Source organism: Epargyreus clarus, unplaced genomic scaffold, assembly GCF_041222505.1.
Source record: "Epargyreus clarus isolate Ecla_fem2 unplaced genomic scaffold, WU_Ecla_fem_2.2 ptg000014l, whole genome shotgun sequence".
Lineage (NCBI taxonomy): Eukaryota > Metazoa > Arthropoda > Insecta > Lepidoptera > Hesperiidae > Epargyreus > Epargyreus clarus.
In genome coordinates this window covers 13,816,089-13,834,662 of record NW_027332222.1, presented here as the reverse complement: position 1 = coordinate 13,834,662, position 18,574 = coordinate 13,816,089, and the positions used below count along the sequence as shown (strand labels likewise).

The 18,574-nt window shown below is 33.3% G+C and overlaps 1 protein-coding gene across 3 annotated transcripts in view; it reads left to right on the top strand.

The window, feature by feature from the left end:
- Drip (aquaporin homolog protein drip) overlaps window positions 1-18,574 on the top strand; it is a 70,771-nt gene that overhangs the window by 25,487 nt on the left and 26,710 nt on the right. For 2 of the 3 annotated variants that reach the window (XM_073079116.1, XM_073079118.1), the window contains one exon: window positions 6,654-6,847. In XM_073079116.1, coding sequence (XP_072935217.1) covers window positions 6,654-6,847 — 194 coding nt within the window. Of the gene's footprint in view, window positions 1-1,647; window positions 1,916-6,653; window positions 6,848-18,574 lie in introns of those variants that run through there. The other variant, XM_073079117.1, reaches the window with a different exon arrangement.

Here is an 18,574-nt window from a genome sequence, read left to right as displayed (position 1 = left end):
ATTATAGTTCACATTACTTAGGAACGCACCAAGTTTTAACTACTTTCTATTAAATTATTAGCAGAATATGTTAATATTATGTTTCAGTTATAGTTTTCAAAAAGAGAGTTGAATGTAGAAAAGTAATTTGGCAGGATTAATCCTGACTCTGTGCCAAAGAGGTCGTCATTCACATTATGATCGCAAAAGGGAAAGATGCGTTTACTACTGAGCTCTTTACTTACATTCTAAGTTCTATTGTTATTGCACGTACATATAACGGTACTTATTACAATGTACTCCAGAGAACATGAGGTGTTTGCAATAACCTAACTAAGTTCCTGGCTGAGGCCAAGTTCCATTACGGGGTAATTATATTCAAAACTTCATCACTTTCAAGATAAACATATATTTTTGAAATATATTTGGCTACTTTAAAACTATATTTTTTCTTAATGCTGCTAATCTGTAACCGTTTGAAAATGTGTATCGCACCTTTATTCTTAACTTATGTTCGACTATCTAAAATATTACAATGAATTAAAAATTACGCGTAATTTTATTTAAATGCAGATGTAACAATAAAATGTGGTGTAGAAGTATTTCCAATTTAAATATTTAAGTACATACATGCGGTACATTTGTGCAAACATTATAATACTGATGTTAAAACTGAATATTACTGGCATTAAGCTATGTAAATAATACTTACCGATATTAAAAGTGAATTTAGTGTAACAACGCAAATAGATATTTTATTTATCATTTATATTTGTTGTGTGACTTCTGTAGTCACACAAGTATAAGTAATTATAATTCTACTTCACGTCTGTGAAGTAGAATTATAATTACTTATACTTTAAGGGTGTCTGGCAGGGCGTGGCCGTTGCAATAAGTGTCTGGCAATGAACGAGATCGTTTTTAACGTTATTACAAATAAAATATATAAGAACTGAGCTTTATACTTTAACGAAAGTAAGGTACTATTTTTCACATATTTATAACCTGATACCTGCCAAAGCCACCATCATCCAAACTCCATAGTCACAGAACGTTTTCATGTGTCTTGGGGTCGTGCACAGACAAACTTTCAGCTTTTATAAAATAACGAAGGTCTGGGGGCCGCGGGCTCTTGATCTATATAACTTAGACCACAATATCCGACTTTCCGCAAGTCTAGCCACGCAAAAAAATGGTACCTACTTATATTATATATACTCGTAATTGATTCTAGTATATTTTTATTTTTTTTTGCTTGTGCAAGAATTGTGAATTACCCGCTACGTCACAAGCATTCAGTTTGTTTTATTTTATTATATATTAACTTCCATTCACTGAGGCCTTGGAGACGATGATTAACAGGTGAAAAATTTTATCTGCCACCCGTATACTGCCATAAAAAACATCAATTCGATTGGGAGGAAACTAACTTATATTGACGCAACTGTTTTCCAGGTTTTAGTCGAACAAAGAGCTCGTTAATTCTATATTTACGAAGGTTTTGTTGTGCGTCGAACGCACATCATTTGTAAATTGCGCGCAATTGTCGCGAATATTCGACATTGCGGGATGAATATCAAATCGCCGATTAATTTGTAAACAGCAAACACATTCGGAATAAAAAGTCCGGTGCACTCTCGACTGGCCTGCCTGTCATCCCCGACGGCGGCTCGCCACTCAGGTGTATGTAGCGTTACAGACAGGTAGTGCCGCACACGCACGCTTTCATACGCTCGCATTGTTGTCGTTCATCTTAAATAAACGCAACTTTGGAATTTTTCAATTACGAATCAAATTACTTTCGCGGCGGCAATTTTGATATCTGTCGCAACGGTGTGGTTAGTGCCGTTGAAAAGGCCGTGTCTCGGACTGAACTAGAAAGTGCTCGCAGTTATCAAAATGAAAACGGATTACGCGATGGATGAAATGCAGAAGAGTAAGTCTGTCTATTATTTAAAATAGATAGAATTGTTTTCCCTATTTTACGTGCAAATATTAAAATTTATATTTTATTGTGATGTTTTGAGTTGAAGCTGAACTGATATAAATCGATATGAATATTTTATGTTATTCGTGTTTGCAATTACCGTGACAAATATATTTCCGATACGACCCAGATTTACGGTAGGTAGACGGTTATATCACAGAGCTATAAAATGTAAATTGTAACCGGATGGGAATATTAGGAAATATCGATATTCAATCCAAATCTTGCCTTAGCTTGATTGATATTCTATCGTCGAAGAGTTTTACGGGTCAATAAAGTTTATTGAAGTTCAACATTGTAAGCAAATACCGGTACAATAAGTTATGTAATATTGGTGTTTTGCTATTTCGTATTTTAGGCGTCGTATAAATATTGACAACTCTACATTTTTATCACATGAACGGAAATAGGTTATCATATCTTGATTTATCTTTTAACGTAAACAAACCTTAATTATTTTCTTTATTATGAAGATATTAAAAATGTTTAATTGTTGATAAATGAAACAGCAAGCATTTTGAATTTTTTAGTGCATTTGGATGTTCAAAATTTTACTACATTTTGTTGGGTAGGTCCATCGTATAGGGTATAAAAAGTGGTTTAATGTTGTAGAAGAATTAGTTAGTTATTCCTACGACTTGTCATTATCGTTAAGCCAAGTAAAGCTAATGCACGTCGTATACTTTTATTTCTTATCTTATCCCACGTTATTAATGATTTTACTCCCGCATCTTGGAAAGCTATTCGCGAGATTGCATAGAAAATTAATACCCTGAGGCTATCCTGAATAACCTGATAGGTTATTCCCTAGTCCTGACGAGTTTTACTGCCAGGTACAGGACCTTTCAAGGACTGGTTAGATATTATTAGCTCCCTCATTAATTCTATGGACTTTTTGCAGTATTTCTTGATCGTGGCATCTTTTTATATAGTTGTCTTTTTTGTGCTGTTTGTTAAGTAGCGTTTATTCTTAGATACTTAATTAATGTTAACAAATAAAGGGATAGTGAAATAGATATTTGATTGATAGCCTAAAGTAGAAGTCATTAAAACTCATTGTGGAACTTAATAATATTATTATTAAGTACAACAAGGATACATAAAAACTGGTTGTATGAAGGCAGTATCAGTGCCTACCTTTTTCTACGTAAACACAGCAATATTCGCGGCACTGATTTCTAAATATAGTCCTATCGGATGATGGTTCGTATGTTCATAAAGAAATAGGAGCAGCTTGATAAAAAATCGTGTTGCATAGCTATTTGTATAGGTAGTATAATCTGCGGCAATATACAGCATACTTCGTATATAAAAATCCCAGTTGTTATCTATATGGAGCAAAAACTTCTCTCTGGTTGAGTTGAGACTATTCGAATGTAAACAAGACTGAACACTTGACACTGTTTCAGCAGATGAGATGTTTACACAGAATTACTGTAAACTTTTACGTAGATACGAGTAGCAACATCTGAAGAAGCTTGTTTATTTTTATAGATACGGATCATTTATATAGGTTGTCCCATATTGCGAAGGATATATTATTTTGAGCTGTGTTTTCAATGTCCTTGAAATGTGTTTATTTCTTGAAGCATAGCTCAGATATGATTTTTTAGTGTCTCCAGTCTCCACAAACTGTACTTCTCCCGTCACCGGTAAATGATAGTTGTACCTAGCAGTCGAGATGAAATGTGATCGTCATCACCCATTATTGTCCCACTCATGGGCACGGGTCTCCTCTTAAAATGAGAAGTATTAGGCTATAGTCCCCCGCGCTGGCCAAGTGCGTATTGGTAGACTTCACATACCTTTGAGATTTTTTTTATATATATCTCTCAGGTACCTATTCAGGTTTCCTCACGATGTTTTCCTTCACCGTTTTAAGCAAGTGATAATTGATTTATAATACGCACATCACTTTTTTTGAAAAATCAGACCATAGATTTGAACCTCGGACTCATCGTTCCAGAGGACAAGTTTCTTACCCATTAGGCTACTGCTGATGAAATGAGATGAGTATTATAAAGTTAAAACAAATATATTTCTTTTAAAGAAGGTCGAGCTCGAAATATACCTATGCAAATTTTATTGAATCTTTATATGAAGGTGCCATTGGAATCAGTGCAACCGTTCGCAAACATACAAGTAGGCACTTATCGTGTTGGATGTTTTTGGTCCGTATATATTGATACTGCGCAAATAAACATTATTATTAAGGTACAAAATATTTATTTTTAAAATGTCAGAATACTTAAATACAACTTTTCCATTCTAAATCATAATACAAAATAAAAACAACATTATTTGCTTATTAAATACCAGTTTTTATTTACTACAAGAATGATAGTCCACTTTTTGCACTTCGGAAATTATTTAAGAAATGAAGCAAAAACTGACAGATCTAATCGGGCAAAAAGTCAAATTAACATGTTAACAATGTAATCAAATATAATTGTTGTTAAATACCGTGTTTGTTATGTGGATCAAGACGGACAGCTACCGCCCACCGATAACAAGCATTGTCACGAATATTACAAAATAGCGCATAATTAACAGCGATACAGATCAATACACGACTTGTATCAATAGGCCAAGCTACGTATCTGTAACCGATAGCAAAATATTTACTCCTTCCAAGCAGAAGTGAAATGTATCTTCTGAATATGTCCACATCTTCCCAGTTCTTAAAAAAATACAATCTTGTTGAATGTAGAGCCCTGTAACACGTATGCGCCTATTATGGTAGTTTATCATCTAAAGCTGTGGCCAAATTCCTTCTCTTTTAAGAGAAGAGTCATGCCCAGCATTGATTTAATAGTTTTCATAACATACGTAATCCAGACTTAGTAATAATATAGGGAGATGCATATCGGCCTAGCTAGAGATACCTAGATAGAATCCAAAGTTCTGACTTGTAAGGAAAAATCGCAACGAGTACCTACAAGTACCTACTAGCCTAATAAAATAATATCCTCAAAGGTTTGTTGGCCAGAGGGTGGACTGATGCCTATCCCTTACTTATAATAAAAGTAGGCCCCTCATTCGAACAGTAATCGGTGATGACGATAGATGTTTATGGTCTATTGTGACCACTAGACGATAAATGCTGTTCGGAATTCGAAAGCTTCGATGACTCAAACATTTCTTAGACTTTTGCTTTAATCGCATATTAATTACGCCTCATATGGAATATTACGCACTATTCTGCGCGCCTGCGGTTTGTGCGATATCTCCAAGAATTGTGTCTCATTCTATTCTTCTACTTTTATATCAAGATGATATATGAGCTCGCTGCCTACTCTCGTGGTATGCAATCCATTCAGAATTCAAGCTATAAAAAGTTTCTTTGCGGTTATTACACTAAATGGAAGTAGGTACGCACAAATGATATTACGTATTATATTTTCTAGTGATGAACGTTCTTGAAACATCATAATAATATTCATACGTACTTACTTATATTATGTAGTTTTATATATGGTAGATATAAACTCTATCCATAACCTATAAGGTTATACTTAAGTACCTATTTAACATTTTCACCTTAAGAACACTGATATAATAGTACATTACAATACGAGGACGAAAATTTTTTTTCTGACAAGTGTGAGTTTGCAGGCCGAGCCGCAGGCGAGGACTGCAATCACACGAGTCAGAAAAACATTTATATCACGGCGTGCGTAAATTGACGTTTTACGCACGCTTCGCGTGCGCAAAACCCCCATTTCCGACCCCGTAATATAAAATTTTATACAACACGCGGACGAAAAATGTTTTTCTGACTCGTGTGATTGCAGTCCTCGCCTGCGGCTCGGCCTGCAAACTCACACTTGTCAGAAAAAAATTTTTCGTCCTCGTATCGTAATGTACTATTTTCGTCCGCGTGTTGTATAAAATTTTATATTACGGGGTCGGAAATGGGGGTTTTGCGCACGCGAAGCGTGCGTAAAACGTCCATTTACGCACGCCGTGATATAAAATTTATTTCTATTGTTTACATCCAAATTAATATCAACATTCATTACATACGAAACTTAACACGGTATACATATTTTCAATTCGTCGGTATTAGGTATTTATAAACCAAGACTCTTTTTATATGACGTCATTTAATATAGTTACACGTATAAATTAAATGTGCAATGTAAAATACCTGTTACAATAAATAATTGTTAATAAATCATGTATTTACGCAATAACGTTTATACACGTATATCGCAATTATCAGTTATAAAATCAATAAATTATTAACACAATTAATTGTGACATTTTTTTACTTTTTCTATATTAAATATCTGATATGTTTTATGATGAATAATGTATTTTGTACTTGTTATGTTATATAAATTGTTGTTTTATTAAACATCTTCTAAGTCTTTTTTTACTTATTTCTTTAAATAAGGATTATTTCATTTCATGTTGTTTTTATTGAAAACAATATTCATATTGTTTTAAGATAGCGGTTTGAAAATAAACTAACTGTGAACAGTATTTTGCATTTCCTACAGTTGGAAATAAAGAAATATCGATGCCAAGATGTTGTAACTTTATAATAAAGTCACTGATTGGCTATCATATTATCAGATAATATAGGTAAACTAACGGGTCAAAAACATCGAGCGTTTGGGAAGCTCTACCCCCAGTATACCTAGATCGAGCAATTTTCTTATAGTCTTATTATCATCTCCAGAGACGAACTCCATCATCGGCGTGTCGGACGTGGTAGACAACAAGATGCTGTGGCGGCAGCTGGTGGCGGAGTTGCTGGGCACGTTTCTGCTGACGTCCATCGGTGTGGCCGCCTGCATCACCATCGGGACGAACGCGCCCGCCGTCGCCAGCATCGCGCTCTGCTTCGGGTTGCTCGTCGCTTCCATTGTGCAGGTATGTTTTAACCATTATACGACGCAGACGTTAAATGAATAACCCATACCTTCATATGTTGAGTTCCGAATTTGAATCTCGTATCTCGTACTTGGCTTTGTGTTAGTGATAGTGATGTGATCATATCAAGCTACACAGGCCGTCGGGATCAAACTAGGACCCGTACATAGTACGTATAAGACCCGTAAAAGAAAGTTTATGGTATGGGGCGTTTATTCGTTACAATATTTCATGCCCCTATTAAGCTCTTCTAGAATATACATTTTTATTTTATTCAACTTCAATTCTTCATGAATAAAATGGAAAAAAGTGAATTTATAGTGATACATACACATAAGTATCCGTAAGCTATTTATCATCTTAAACAAAATTAGTAGAAAGTATACTATAATTAAATAGTAGTAAAAAAGAAACAACGTACATTTTTGTGAATGTATAAGTAGTTGAGTAGGTACATTAAGCTTAAGCTTGCATTAATATAAAAAGTGTATTTACCAAAATAGAAAGGTCGTAATCGGAGTGTAAATTATGTAATGCTACCACAAAAGAAGCGCGGGCATTGCCTTTTTAAACAGGTTTTATGGAAGTATCGCGATGCCACTGCATACGAACGTTAATGCCGATTGGATAGTATATGTGGTGCATTTAAATAATTTAAACATTTCCTTCTTTATGTTGTAAAGCAGAAGTAGACGTATTTTTCTTCATCGCTTAGTTTATTTGAATAGGAAGATAATTAATAAAACACCACCTTAAGCTAGGTTATGTACATTTTTTGTATAAAATAGTACAGAATAGAGGTTAAATATGGTCCATGATTACTGTACACCAATAATTATTCTTGCAAAACATATGTATACTTACGCAAAATAAATTTTAATTATCAATATACTTATTGATTTTTTTGCTCATTAATTAAAATATCAGTTTATCTTCGCTTAATAGCAAAATAATGTACTACTTTAAGTAAATCCATTTTTATCAATAATAAATTACCAGAATATAAGTGAAACATATCAATATTGTTTTGCAAACGCTACATTTGACTTAACATACTTACAGTAACATGTTTGTGTACAACAGTACAGTTAACATTTGATATATGTAGGACGTCATATCAGTCGTAATACTGAACAACTTGCAGTTTTTATCACTACTTATTACTATTACAAAATAATTAATTTACTCGTATTAGTTAACACGATCATAAACCGCAACATTGTTTATTAACGGCAATAACGGCTTCGAGAATTCTAGATACACTATCATAGTAGCACAGAGGACACATATGTATGTATTTTAATTATATTATCCTGTAGTAACATATAGTAATTAATAATATGCAGTATTATTATACAAAAACATAATAATTCTTCCCATAAACTTCAGTAAACGAGTACAATAAAGGTTATGTTGAACCTATTCAGTATCAAGGACGCACTATTTCACAGAAGCTGCTATCTTTACGATCGGTTAACAATGTTAAAGCAGTTATGGCGATCTAATCGCTTAAATATACAACCTGAACTGCTTAGCCCCTGAGATAACACTACCAGATGTGAACTTACGATAACTCTTATCAACTATGTTCACAAAACTAGATTTTCGTTAACTTAGAAGTAGCAAGTGGGCATGCTCTCTTAGTAATGTTTTGTGATTTTTTTTTTGCATAATATTTTCTATGTATTGGTTTATTAAGGAAAAATAACACAAGATTTAAAATAAGAATTAATCGTGGGAAGTATTCGTTATCGTAATAACGAAAACTTTCTGTTTTTGTTCAAGCAGCTTCTAATCTTAATATGAATAATAATGTGATCACATGATTTGAAACAAAACAACCAATTGGAATTCATTGCTAGTTACATAAAGCTAGTAGTTAACTAAATTTATTCCGGTTGATGCGAAATTAACAATGTACATAACTTAGAACGTTATATCGAATAGCAACAAAAAGTAATAACCCTGAGACGTCGTCAAAAGGAAAATATCTTATTAAATATATATCAAAATTGTGAAATCGCACATCTAAATATACGGCGCATAGAAACCGCCCTGACAGCTTTAAACCGCACACCGCATCCGGCGAACACAGGGAATATAGAAAATGTTGTATGCAATGGCACAGAATAGGACAGTTTAGTTGATGTCCGGCCTTTCCCACGCGGTCGCAGACCCGCGACCACTCATGTGTTAAATGTATTACACATGTTGTAAAAGGCCAATATGCAAACAAGGCGATCAATAGACCTTGACTTACGATTACGTTTCGAGTTTACTAGTACTGCTAGTGTATTATTAATTTTGGTAAGAGATCGGAGTGCAAGTTTGGTTAATTTAAAATTAGCCATACATATGATTATTCTAAACTTTTGAAGCGCAAATATAAAATTATGGTAGATAGGTAAGAACGAAAAAAGTTGTACATAAAAATATACTAAAAATATACTATCTGTGTTTTAAATATAATTTAAATATATACTTAGTTCGAGAACTTTGTCTAAATAAATAAATTGTAATATCATAATGGTTAGTGACATACTTTTGCAGTGTTTTTTCTGTCGATCCTCTTTGCGTTAAACAAACCATGGAGAAGTGTAATCGAGTATGGAGTGGTCACGAATACGGTGTCACGCTCACGCCTAGGCATTGCGCAAACTGATCTAATGTTTGATATATCAGCAACATGCACAGAACCATGAATCAGCGCGAAAATTATTGTACTTGAAGCGTGAACTTGGCAGGAATCCGTCAACATTCGAAAAGTCAATATATTAACCGATTTATTATGTTGTACAGTTGATATTCCTATCTGTCTAATCCTGGTAATAATAACCTTACTTATAGCCTAAATAGTGTAGTGTAATTATCGTCTAAAAATACGCGCTCTACCTCTTCGATATAAATTGAAGGCTCTATTTCAATGATGACTAATGACTTAAATGAACTTGATCTACAATTTCGTATAAAAATAATATGACTATATTTAGCGAATGAAGTGTACAACTACTTATGGAATTACAACTATGTAATTTATGTTACATAAGAATATAGAACGGACATAACATAAATAAGAACGATTTACATCTATTTTTGTGTTTCTAATTCTAGAAATATACATATATATAATTCACTATGTTAGAGTAGTGAATTATTACGTAATACTAACCAATCTAGTTAACATCGCCAATGCACACGCGTATACACTGCAGATTTTTATGGAACTCTGAACATAAGGCATTTTAAAAAGTATTCATTGCAAATGTTTGCTGACATTCAACTTTTGACAAACACAGTTTGTTGATTTGTCGGTCATGACCACATCGCATCGGTAACATGATTGTTATATGCAAATTGATGTCGAGTACTTTATTGGCTGTTTATAAACCTAGGTTTGGTAACCGTGGGCGGTTTGTGCGTTCCACTTATACCACACGTGGGCACGGAGAAGATTCAAGGGCAGGTTTGGTAAGATGGGCTTTGGAATAGTTGTTTTTAATTAATTTATCGAAGGGATTGCTTTGGGCAGTTTGGGCAATATCAAATCTTTCGACCACCCAGCAATTAGATTGGTCGTGAATATATTCTGAGAAATGTTGTGTAATAAATAAGACACGAGCGTACAGATTTCAAGAAATCTGCCAAGAAAGAGAAACGAGATACAGGAAAAACATCAAAATCAATTTAATTGTGTAAACTTTACCCTGGGTTAAATAAACAATTTTCACGTTTCAAATATAAATTTTCTTTGAAGCTTTTATACACACTGCTGCTCAAATTTAAAGTTACGATTTTCATTGTTTACGCTACGTTAGACACTAGATTAAAGGCTTAAATGAATTCTATATCTATCAATGCAAAACTTAATGAATTTTAATGAACTTTGCGCTTGATCTACATAACACATGCGGTGCAAGGTGACTAACAGTCTATGTATGGCAATTTATATACCACATACATTATTATACGTGCCTGACTACTCGAGTTATTTAAATGGATTTTTTTTCTATGCCATTACCACGTACTAAAACCATTACCAACACCATTACTATTTTATTTTATTTTTATTAACAATTTTGCCGGTATATTTCGTAGACACTTGCCATAGACTCGTAACCCTACCTACCCACCTCGTACGGTTGTTAAAATATGAAGACAGGTTGATTTACTATATCTATACGGTCCATAAATCAAAATACAAAAGATCCTTTAACATACACATACACACGAAAGTAACTAAATACCCAGACTCAATATATAAATAAAAATTATTCATTTATAACAGCTAACATGTTATTTATGTAGTTGGTAATCCCTTGTAGCCATACTTACTTTGTAATGCTAAATATATAGGGTTCGTTCTTTGGTGGTTTTAATAGATAGTTTATATTATTTACATATTTGGATATTAATGATTATATTTAACTTAATAATTATTAGGGCTAAATAAAATACTTGAGATATTTTCAATAAACCAACAAGATATATGCATAAGCGAGGTGATTAACCCTCGGTATGGTATGCCATTTATCATACTCCGATATATGTCAATTTGAGCTGACGTTTCACGTAGGAGCCGATATTCATTCGCATCGATAATGCGTTCTTAGAACCCATAAGAGGTTTTGGTTTTGCTCTTACGCACAACTTTACCTCGTACAAAAAGTACAGGCTCCGGGCCAAAGGGCTTTTTATTCTTATTCGTGTTCTTAGAAGGAAGGAAAATTTTTAAATTTAGGAATGGGAAGCTTTTTGCTTAAAAACTTCCCTATGCGATACATTAATATTTTTGAAACATCTATAATCGTCGGGATGGTCGTCGGTACATATAAAATAATGTTGCATCTTTTGTAAATGTTATTTATATACTTAGTTAATATGGGAAACACGGTCAATTATATCGTTGTCTAATTGCAGCAATAAGGACATTGTTAAACTCAAATATGCATCACAAAAATATACAACGGTGCAAAGACAACCGAATGTCGGCTATATTTTTATGATATTTACATTTTTATGACATTTACATTTTTATGACTACATAAAGAATTCTCTCCAAACAGTTATTTATTAATGAGCTAATCAGGGTCTGTGTAGCAATATCGAATTAATAAAAATTATTATCGTGATCGGGAGTAGCGAGTAATTTTGTAATCATTTTTCTGTGAGGCAATTGACGTAGTTGACTCTATAAATCTTACTGACCGACCTTCATATATGATGAGTTTTCTAATAGCAATTTAAGGGCTTAAGACATATACAATTAGTGACTTATTACGTAGTGCTAGATAATTATAATGTAAGTAAGTTATTCGTGATGCAGTACCGCCCTACATAATTCTTTAAAAGTCGTGATAGAAGAACATTTCTTTCATAAATTATTATGTCAATAGCAAACGGTTTAGTTGCACCTGTTTTCACGCATGTAAATAGACTACTCACGTGAATGAAAATATATCAATAACGGAATTGAAATATAATAGGATCTAATTTAATATGCGATTCTTGGAAAAAACGCAATAACTAAATTGTAATTTATTACTTTATGGCACTTCTAGGCTAGTTAACGAAATATAATTGTCCAAACTGATTCGGTGCAACTGAATAACAATAATATAAATTTCATTAAAGCCCAGCTTTGCAAAATGCAGCCAAGTTTAATTTAACGGGCCGTTATGGAGGTCGCCGTATGGAGCTTTTAGTACATTATGTGTAAACCTAATCTGTACGTGGAATGATGTTGTTTAAGAGCTTGTAAAGTGTTAAGTGGTTCTAAGTTGACTGTTCGCAATTATTTGTGTGTCTATTTCTAATCTTTAGTGTTTTGTAACATACATGACTGCATCTACAATTCACGTTATACATGATATTAACGAAGGTACTGTGCCTTATAATAATAATAATAGGTAGTAATTAGTAAATAAACATTACATAAATGATGATATGACAATTAAATTACTTATGACAACCGAGTGAACAGAAATTTATATTAATAGGTAGAAGGTATGTCTAAATATAGGAAAGCATTAGTCTCTTAGTAAATGGTGTTTGTCGCTAATGTGTCGTCAACTCCAAAGAAGTGAAGTCCCCTATAGAACCTCCTATATAGTTGGTACTCCTGAGCACTAAATTAAAACTCCTTTAAATAACTCTGCGTTATCAGAAACCAAAATGCTACCGTACTAATCTCTACTCTTATTATTGCCTGTGAGGCGATGGTGCGGACGCAATCAAATCACTAAGGTCTCTGTTACCCTTTCGACTTTGTTATCCATAAACTCCTAATAAATAATCGAATACATAATAAACAAATATATTGGAGGGACAGGTTTCGGTCAATGCAAACCGTAGATGAAATAACAAACCCGAAAATTAAAGAGCTATAATTAACACGATTGACAATTGGAGGTCTGGCATGCGTTGACCGGACGGCTGATAAGAGATAAGGTCCAATTGGCACTAATTGGGGCACGGTCCAGCGAGCACAGATGTGCCGATACCGCGGATTGACTGACGCGGCGTGTTTATTTGCTCATTAATCACACCTGTATATTAACTAGTATTTGCTCGTGGCTTCGTCACGTCAAAATGTTTATAATATTCTTGGATGCATTGAAACTATTTGAGGCTGTCATACTAATTCAACGTTGGCACTTTCGATATTATTGTCGAACATGCACTAATATGATTTTTTTGTGTATTTCTATTAATTTTTCATAATTTTTACCTATGATACTGTAGGCTTTTTGGAGATTTTTCTAATATGTGTAAAGAGTAAAAAATAAATTATCTAAATTATGAATTCTAATTTTAGTAGACAATTTAGATACTAAAATAATTTAATTCTATAATATTCTAAACTTTATTAATACACACTTTATTAAATAGGGTCAATGATTTCTGAATATAAACTCTTCGCATTAAAAGAGAAGATATGTGTCCGCCTGTGGGACAGTAATTTGAATAACACTAAAGTTTATCTATTAGAGCAAATTTTATTTAAATAGAAACAGTGGTTTTCATGTTTTACGATTTCGGGTAACCTCTAGCATATTTTGGCAAATTTTCAAAAAGATATGTACAGACAACGTGACTTTTTTGTAAATATATTTTATGAGAGACATATTAAAAGCAATTATTGCTCCATACTTCACTACATACAGAACTGTGTACTTCATAATGCCTGAATGAGCTTATTAACGCTCGACTAAGTTGTCGCTCAAAGCATTAGTACAAATATCTCTAGCCACCGACAACTGATTGCACTTTCGCCTACAATTCATTTAATTTATCTATTTGAATATTTTAAGAGGCTTTTTCAGGAGTATATACATAATATAGTCTGATTGATACGTAACGTTTTCGCGTGTTCTAATCTTAATGAGTTTTCTGAAGCATGTCCCTCCATTTATCTACCCCTGAGAGCGAAGTATAAATGTGTTATGTAAGAGCCTCTCCCTAAACATATCCTTTAAACTTGAATACAGTAGCGGTTGTAACGATGGTGACACGAAACCACAAAATTTCTACCGCCGTTATGAAAAACAGCAAGTATAATAGCACATTTATAAGAAATACGTCTACATTTCCAAAGCGATTTTACTTTCACAATAACCATTACTAATCTCACACGCACACGAGACCTTTGTATCATTTATCACCTTTCCTACGCGATCTGGATAAGTCCTCGCAAGTCGTTGCGTAACATCATCAGCTGTCAATCACGGATTACCATCACAATGGAACAATGCAAATGAAATGCCGAGTGTCGCAGTCGTGGCGACACTGACACTGTGTGTGTGGCTGTACGTTGCGGAGAATAATCTCATTCACACACATCATAACATGCGACACATGAAATAACACATTTTTCACGCTTTGAAGGATATTCGATCTGACAGATTATGAATATGTTATGACATTTTTCTGTACAATGTTTTCCAACGTTTATTGTATCCGTTCCACTGTTAACTTGCTTGAAGCTATTGAGAATTTAAATAATATTATGTTTGTTTGAAAGAAATGATAAATTTAGCAATAACATAACGTGTACATCACATATTTAATACGTTATAAAATCACCTCTGTATGAAAGATTAGGTACTCTATTATCTTTGTTCCTAATCATAGTGACGTCCAAATGAGAAGATTTATATTTTATCTTATTCCTTATATCTTCCACTCTCTATAGTCGCTTTATTTTTCTTAAAACATTTTTAAGTAACACGCTATATTTCAATGTCGTGCAAAGCTTATTTTGCTTAGACAATACTAATAGTCTGGGATCTTCCGGAATACCGATTTTATGATTACTATAATTATAATAAATGTTGTTGTATAGTAAAAAATTGGAATATTCCATTGCTGCGACGTATATGATAAATTTCCTTTACAAAGTACCTGCTAATATGAACGAGCTATTTACTGTAATAACACCTTTATAATATCTAGTATTCAATGTACACTTAAACACAATCAAGCCCACAATCATAAAACGTTTAGGGGTAATATGAAGTATCTAGACAGCATTGCTTTCGGCTCCAACAAACATACTACTATATCGGAGATTTGCGTTTTGAAGATTACATCGATGCTGAATCAATTTCCATCTTACTCCGTTCGCTCGCGACTTCGATTAGACGCGTTTTAACAACTGCATTAATGATGCATCGCGTTCTGCTGCTGCGTTCGCGTGCTGCGTTAAGCAGCGACGCGCGGCAGGAAAGCAAATCTAAATAGTTGATGTTGATGCTAAAGTCGCATGTCTACTGGGGCTCTTTTTAGCTCAAACACCTTTTAACATTCACATTTGACACAAGCAATATATTATAAAATCGTGGAAACTAGCATTTACTGTTTAGACATTAATGGGTCTTAGCTCTTACTGTTATTGTAATAGAGAATACCGAGGATAATTTCCTTCGAGTAAATTTGACCTACCTCGTTATTTACACTCGACTTAATGCTTAGGTCAATCTTTGAGCACTAAAGACTTTTAGTTTTACGATTTAGCAAACCTCAAATATATAGTAAAGTTAAGGATAATGCTCCAACGACCTCGAATATTATCTACCTTCAGTAAATTGACAGCTTCTATTGTGTCACAGGTCAATATAATCGACATTTAATGAAGCCTAAAAAGGTTTGAATACCAATGTTAAACAGTATTTTGATTGTCATAACTTCATTTACAATCTTCGCATTGTATCACTCCTAAATATTGTGTTTACTGAGTACGCCTTAGGCGATAACATTAATTAAGTCGGCGAATTTGCGGACTTGAAATTGCAGAGCTTTTTGCTCCTTTGCAGACACCTACGTTCGGCTCCACAAAGTATCCGCTAACGGTTCTTCTGCCAAATGAGTATGAGTAAAAACTGGGGTCATGTACCTGCGGACAAATTACTTTACTTTGTTATATCTGAAGATGATACAAGATCCAATCAATTTTTAATCTTATATGTATGTGTAACCACAAAGATCATACGACGTGACCCCTTGGTTTGTAATAACCCTGAAATTAAATAAATTTTCTTATCATGATGTGCACAAAATTTCGTATTTAGATGTTTTCGTCCATAACATCTATCTGACAGAATGTGGCTATAGGTGGGCTCCCCTATTTTTGTCTAACATCAGCAAACGAAGGGTTTTAAAAAGAAAAGAACAAGATACGAGATGTACGAGAAGTAGTTAAATACACGAGGAGTTTTAAAGCTTAAAACTCTTTCCATACTGGGTGTATACAAACATCAGACGCGCTGCTTATCTGTTTGCTGCTTCCTTTTACAAGCGTAACGTAAACGCTATAACCATCACAACAAATATACTAAATTACGCACATAATTTAAGTACAAGCATAAAATTATTAAATAATGACCATCAAGACCTTAATAAAAGGCAATGTTAAGTTACGAATTATTGACATACATAATATTAGACACGAAAATATTAGCACTTGTTTATTTAAATTACAGCGTAGTTAGATTAAATGATTGAGGGGATAAAACGGACGTGACCCAGATTTCGGACAGATAAGTATTTTTTGCACAAATACCAAGTTCACGATATTTGTGACTCCGGGATTGGGCTGTCGTCCTTAACATAGAACATTCGTTCACATCAAATTCTCTAGGTTCTTAAGATTACACGTACATATATTAACTTCTTAAATTAACTTTCTTTCCAATATTACAAAAAATGAAGCGGAACCAAAAAATGTAAATGATATTTAAAAAATTTTACTTACACAAATATAAGATTATGTCAAATATTTTCGATTCCTGTAATTTTTGGTTCCAAAATTCAATAATGTCCTGAAAACGATAACGTCATACGAAAATATTTGTTTAATCTCTTTAAAGTGTATTTATAGATGAAATATAGATTAAACATGCGTTATTTGATTACTGATAAAAATAAAAATTGTATAAAAGTACTTACTTATCTTTGAGATTGATTGTTTTTATCACCTTAGAAGGCAATTAAAAGAGTTATACACGTGACAGTTTGTATTTCTCTGTTTATTACATAATAAAAGTATGTTTTAATTCTGAGTTCATAGTTAGCATCTGGCTAACTATGAACTATGGGAATAACCTCCCAGTTCTTAATAACAGAATTAGGCTCTATTGTCTCAATGTAAGACGTGACGTTTGACTTATTCGTAATTTAAATCGGAATCTAATTTAAATAGGCGATGCTTTATATTGGGATACTATTTTACTTCCACTTGACATAAGGTAAATTTGGTAGTAAAATGGGTAATAAAAATCATCTGTGATGGTTACTTCGTCATAGTTTTTGCTCTGTATGTTCTTGAAGTTGTGGAGTTGGTATTTTTAACTTTACGCTAAAAGAAATAAGTAACTCGATAGGGAGAGTTTCATAGTGTATACAGTGTATGAACGTTATACGGGAAATATTAGTTAATTTACTATATGAAGAATATAATAAAGGATGCCCTTGTTTGAAAAAAAAATATCGTTCAATTTACATCGTTTACCCTATCGCGATGCAGCAAGTGTATAATACAAAAAATACTAAGGCGTATTTCACGATTTTGTTTTTGTCTCCCATTGTTAACAACAAACCATATACAGGGTGAATTTTTAAAACGGGCCTTCAGGGCCAAATCGGAAACTATAAGGATTAGCGAAAAATGCTGAAAGGAGTTACGAGGCCGATTTTGTTAAAAACTAAAACTGCATCATTACTTTTTTAAAATAACTTTTTCCCTAGCCGGGAATCGAACGAGTTCATTTTGAAAAAAAATGACACCTCTATATTATTCCACTATCTGATAGTGTTGCTTATAAGGATCAAAATCTGGGAAGTAATGATAAATGACAAACTAAAAGAAAAGCCTTAATTTTAAGAAAATACATATTTTTTCATATTAATTTGGCAGTTAAGTTCCCACCATTCATCAATTTAAACATTTCGTGTATTAACATTTTTATTGGCTCAATGTTTCTAATCATTCGAAATTGACGTTTTGTTTCCCAATAATTTATATTTTTATGTCCGACTTAGCTAAGGTTATTTTTAGGCCCATTGAAATAGATTTACTTGCTATGGGCGGAGTATCGTTAAATACAGAGGTAAAGTTGACAATTTGCGAGAATTACTTTTTAGAGTCAAATCCGAGTAATTACTAAAAAAGAGATATAGAAAATCATATTTAACGTTGAAACGAAGTTGTAATCAACAAACAATAAGAATTTA